We start from the raw sequence: 5,106 nt of genomic DNA, 5'->3' as shown, positions 1-5,106 counted from the left end.
CAGTGCGACAGTGAAAAGGGACCCATTTCAAACAGTGTCGCGTTCCGAACGTTGTTTTAACGACATGCAGTATTGCGGTATTTAAAAAATTCATACCATCACAAAAATAAACACCGGTATTCGGTATGAACCGGTATACCGCCCAGCACTACTTGAGTGCCACTGATTTAGATTTTCTGTGTGGTTAATAAAACGAGACAGTAATCTATGCTGGATGAAGATGATGGCTGAGGGTCAAATCTTACGTGATAATCTTCAGTAACGCGAGATAGTCCTTTGTTACTAATTTCTGGTCAATGATCAGATCTATATGTACATCACAATAGTGTGTGCATGTTTAGTAAGGTGCATAATAGGGATGCATCGATTCAATACTCAGTATCGGTATCGGCTCCGATACTGGCATTTTCTGCCGGACCGGGTATCGGTCAGACGAGACCGGACTCCTATCTATCATATGTTGCTGCCTTCATTACTGTGCTATACATTTAAATGAAATGACTTTTAATTTTATAGTTTATATTTATAAATAAATACATTTACTTGTTTTCATTAATGTATTTTACAACAATACAAAGAGCAATGTGTAACATTTTACCAGATTTAGTCCTTCACTTATTCACTTTTATTTGTTCCCCACTAAATAATGTTATTTCGCTAAATGTTTAGATTTTATAAAATTGTGCACTCATGATTTTTCTAGAATATCTTTTGTTTCTAAATTATCCACTAATCTAGTTTATAATAGTATTTTTTTCATAGATTATGATATATTTTTTCATGTTATTTTTCATTAAAATGAAGTTGTCTATATTTAGTAGATTGTGTTTAACACACAAAAGAGTGACGATCAGGTCAACACACAGAAGTTTAGAAATTCTACACGGACTTAAAAAAAACTGTGCCTGGATCGGAGCAGATCTGAAAAAATGGTATCGTTGCGTCCCTAGTGTATAATAGAAGATACAGATTACTACAACATAACATTTTTTCTTAGCTCACAGGTCAGAAAGTCCAAGGTTGAAGATTAGTGATAAATAAAGATTTTGTTTTATAGTCAGTGCAGTACCGTACCGTATGGGCTCTCAGCTGCAGAGGAAGGGTGGTGGGACTAGAAAGGTGACGAGCATCCACAGCCCTCCGACCCTGAGGCACTGACTGAGGGTAAGAGGACATGCTGACGATGCAACTTCCTCTACACACTGAAAGTGGGTGTGGTCTTGTCACAAACGCTGTGCATCATGGGGCGTTGAGTCCTGGCAGTCACCGACCTGGAAGGAACGAGAGAGAAAACATTAAAGATTAATTGTTAATAATAAATATTTGTTAACACAACAATCAATCTGTGGAGTCAAACAAAATTGTGGACAAAAACATACAGTGTGCACCAAACTTCGGAAAGCCAGGATAAGCAACTGTGAGTTTGATGACAAGTGAGAGAGAAAATGAGCGAGAGAGAAGTCCTAGCCACCACCTGCTGCTGGCCGGATACATGTCGGCACACTGTGTGAATGAATGGATCACTCTGTATTCCCTCTATATCCTCCTCTTCTTCGCTCTTTCTATGCTCATTAGGGCAGCTGGCGTACTCTGCTGCATGATGATACTCCCTTTTTCACAGATACAGCAAAAACACAAAGTATGGCTAAACCATGTTAATGTTCAAAGTTTATTTAAGGCAAGTCTGTTCACCCAGCAACTATCATGATAACATCCCTATGTAGACCATAGGCATGCAAGTACAGCTCATATCTACTTAAATAAAAACAGACAGCTCGCATTAAACAATGCCTAGATCATTTAAAATTTACGTTCATTGTGAAAGCAGGTTCAAACTTACTGTAAAACATGTGCATAACTCATAAAAAGACTTACAAGGAGCTGTTATACAACAGAATGTGTTTCACAGAGACAGCTGAGAAAATATCCACAGAACTAGAATGAAACCGCAGAATAAAAGTACTTTGCCATACTTCACATTTACCTTACATTAAAACACATTTAATCCACCTAATTAATTATGCACTAATTAAAATGCAATTAATTAGTTCAGTGATGCTTTGGGTTCTCAAAGCATCACTGAACAGTCAGACGAGAGACTGGAGGCAAGAAAGAAAGCACTGCAGTTGTAAACGTTTTGATAGTGTCAGTCAGAGGTGGTGGTTTTCACCACACCATAAACTGGAGACAGAAAGAGTAAAGCACCAGGTGTTGAGAGCACCAGGCAATGCTTGAGAATACAACGGCATACCTAGAATCATACATGATGCTGTCAGCCAAATCTGACACAAATCTTGGTAACCAGTTGGATATGCAAGAACCTTGCCAAAGTTTTGCAAAAACGTCACAAGCAAGTGAGATCTACAGGATTCGCATAATGTTAAAGCAGTGACCTTACAAGAACCATCACAAGCAGATGTTACCCACAGGGTTACTTTGTAATATGAAGCCAAGTAGTGTGAATTGTTATGTTTAGGTGTGGGCCTTCTTGTAGATTTAACTACTGTGGTTTAGGTACACAATACAGTTACACAATACATGTAAAGCAAATTAAATAATTAACCTGTTTCACCGGACTAATGATTGGCATTCATCAATGATTTAATTTTCCTTTAATATTTTCGGCATATTTTTAGCTTTGAAAAATGACCCCGAAATTAACAGCTTCGGCATGAAAAAAAAACATATGTTAGCCGAGTTCTCCCTTGTTACTCCATCGCTAAACAGTCTTTAGCTATGAATTTTTAAAAACAGAAAAAAACATTTTTGTTATCAGTAAGGTATCAAAGATATTACACAATTTGAACGTTATATAACGAAAACAAACCATAATGCAAGTTAAAGAATAGCCCTTTACACTCTGTGGCTTCAGATAAACGGGAAGTAGCGCTATCACACTAATAAACACAAATGCAAACAGATATGCTTCTCTGAATGTGCTTTTCCCGCTGTGGCTGCTGTGTGTCATTAGCCCTCCTGCTCAATACAGACCATACAAACCACTGCCATCTCAAGGGGCCTCACAGCTTCTGACAAAAACACAAAAATTACCATGTGAGAGAAGTCTGTCTCTATAGATGAACAGTTGTGTGTGTACATTATCTAAAACAAGGTCACTGAGTGTTGTCAAATACTTTGACATTAAAACAAGGAGTCAGGTCCTCTGCTCTAAAGCCCTGTAGCTCTTCTACAACACAAAGAGGGGCACGCTACCGTCCTCCTTCCTTCCTGTCTGTCACTGAATGATTTATATGGAAAGAGCAGAGTGTTTTACTGTGCTGGGGGAGGAGATTCAATGTTTGGAGCTCTGAGGAACAGAAATTCTTTGTCATCCTGAAGGCACTTTGTAGACTCACACATACACATGAACACACATGCAATATCAAATCGATCACACATTACTCACAGAAAACACAAATCTGATGTGTGTTCCTTGTTTTTGCTTTAAAGAAAACTTTCAAAGAACAGCGTTTATTTGGAATAGAAAAATGTATAAATGTCTTTACTGTCAACTTTAGGTCATTTTAGAATTGTGAAGCTTGTAGTTTCACACTTGTATAAATTCTTCTAAACTTTTTTTTTTTTTTGCCATTGCCCTTTGCAGTTAGGACTTCTCCAGGTGAAGGAACTTTTGTGTAACTACCACAAATTCCTGTGGACAGTAGTTTACAGTATTTAGCTGGTCACTACATGAAATGCAAACTCTCATACATCAGAAAGAACTTTTAATAGAATCAAGTGGTTATTACCATTACAATTAGCCTTTGCATTTTGGGTTTAATCACATGGCGATTGACAGGCTTCACAAACCGGCCTCCCAAAGATGAGTCCCAGAGAATTAAGATTTATTTAAAAAGGAAGACATTGGGTGTGAAGCGCACATGTGTCCAGTTTGGCTGATCTACTGGCACATTATGAACTGTGAAAATCTGGAAACAAACTTACCACTGCTTTCTTGGCATCGTCAAGCTTTGTGAACGAAAAACCACAACTGCTATGACAGACATAAAGAGAGACTGGGAGAGAAAGTGAAAGATAACAAGAAAAGAGGAAGAGAGAAAGGAAAGTAGGAACAGTGAAACACTTGGAGAGTGGAATGAGAAAGAAAAAAGGAGATATCTCTCTATGAGAGAGAGGGAGAGAGACTAGGCCCTCAGACAGAAGGGGAAACACATGCCCTGGCACGGATACAGACACCCACAGGCAAGCTCATGGCTGCCTGCCAACAGCACGAATGAACTCACTTAACCCTCGCGCTCTCTCTTTTCTCTCGTTCTCCCTCTTTCAATCACAGTGCTCACTCATTCCCAACTCTTTCTTCTCCCTTTCTAGGAGAGGCTGGCTTTTGTATGATCTCTCTCTCCCTTTTTTCTCTCCACCTCGCTCTTGCGTTACAGCTCTCTTCCTACCTTTTTCCGCCTCTCGTTTTGCTGATAAACACACATGGGCAGCTTGAAAGAACTGGAAAGAACCAGCGCTAACTGCCTTACCATTAACCACTGTGTATTTCTATCTCACACATTTTAGGTTTTGACATCTTTTATTGACTCTCACAAAAGCTGAGTCTGTCATGATGGATGTAATAAATGAGAGGCCTGGCAGTTTGTGTTAGTGCTGGAAGAAAGGCATTAGCTGATGGGCCACGATCAGGTCCCTCCTGCTGGCCCAGTAATGTCAGAGACAGCATGAGGTGGGGCGGCCGAGTGTGCGTTCCCATCCATCTGCATCACCGACGTCTACGCCACAACATCTCCCATAATCCCACAGCACAAAATGCCACTTCAATCAGCAATGTCATTATCACCTAATTTCCCACCTTCAGTATTTAAGCTCGAATGTAGAGACCTGCACTCCCGCGGGAGTACTGCGGGACCTTTTTGATGGGCGAGTGCGGGTGCGGGCGGGAAGAGGGGCGTGTGTGTGTGTGCGGGATGCGGGAGAATAAAATGATTCGTGGGACTCCCGCAAAATAGAAATGATCTAAATAAAGTGTCTAAAACATATAAATTGTTATTTATCTCTTGCACAAAAGCAAAAAGAACAACTAATATTAACATTAAAATGATTGACATGCGCAAGCTAGGCATAGTTTCTATTTATAACACG

At 39.7% G+C, this 5,106-nt stretch overlaps 1 protein-coding gene across 1 annotated transcript in view; it reads right to left on the bottom strand.

Annotated features, from left to right (window-relative positions):
• Positions 1-5,106, bottom strand: part of ncor2 (nuclear receptor corepressor 2) — a 186,402-nt gene that overhangs the window by 120,406 nt on the left and 60,890 nt on the right. The window contains exon 2 of the mRNA XM_016485508.1: positions 1,075-1,271. Coding sequence (XP_016340994.1) covers positions 1,075-1,176 — 102 coding nt within the window. The 5' untranslated portion in view covers positions 1,177-1,271. The remainder of the gene's footprint in view (positions 1-1,074; positions 1,272-5,106) is intronic.

The sequence above is a fragment of the Sinocyclocheilus anshuiensis genome, unplaced genomic scaffold (genome assembly GCF_001515605.1).
Source record: "Sinocyclocheilus anshuiensis isolate Anshui unplaced genomic scaffold, SAMN03320099.WGS_v1.1 scaffold213, whole genome shotgun sequence".
NCBI classification, from domain to species: domain Eukaryota; kingdom Metazoa; phylum Chordata; class Actinopteri; order Cypriniformes; family Cyprinidae; genus Sinocyclocheilus; species Sinocyclocheilus anshuiensis.
This window is presented reverse-complemented; position numbering and strand designations above follow the sequence as displayed.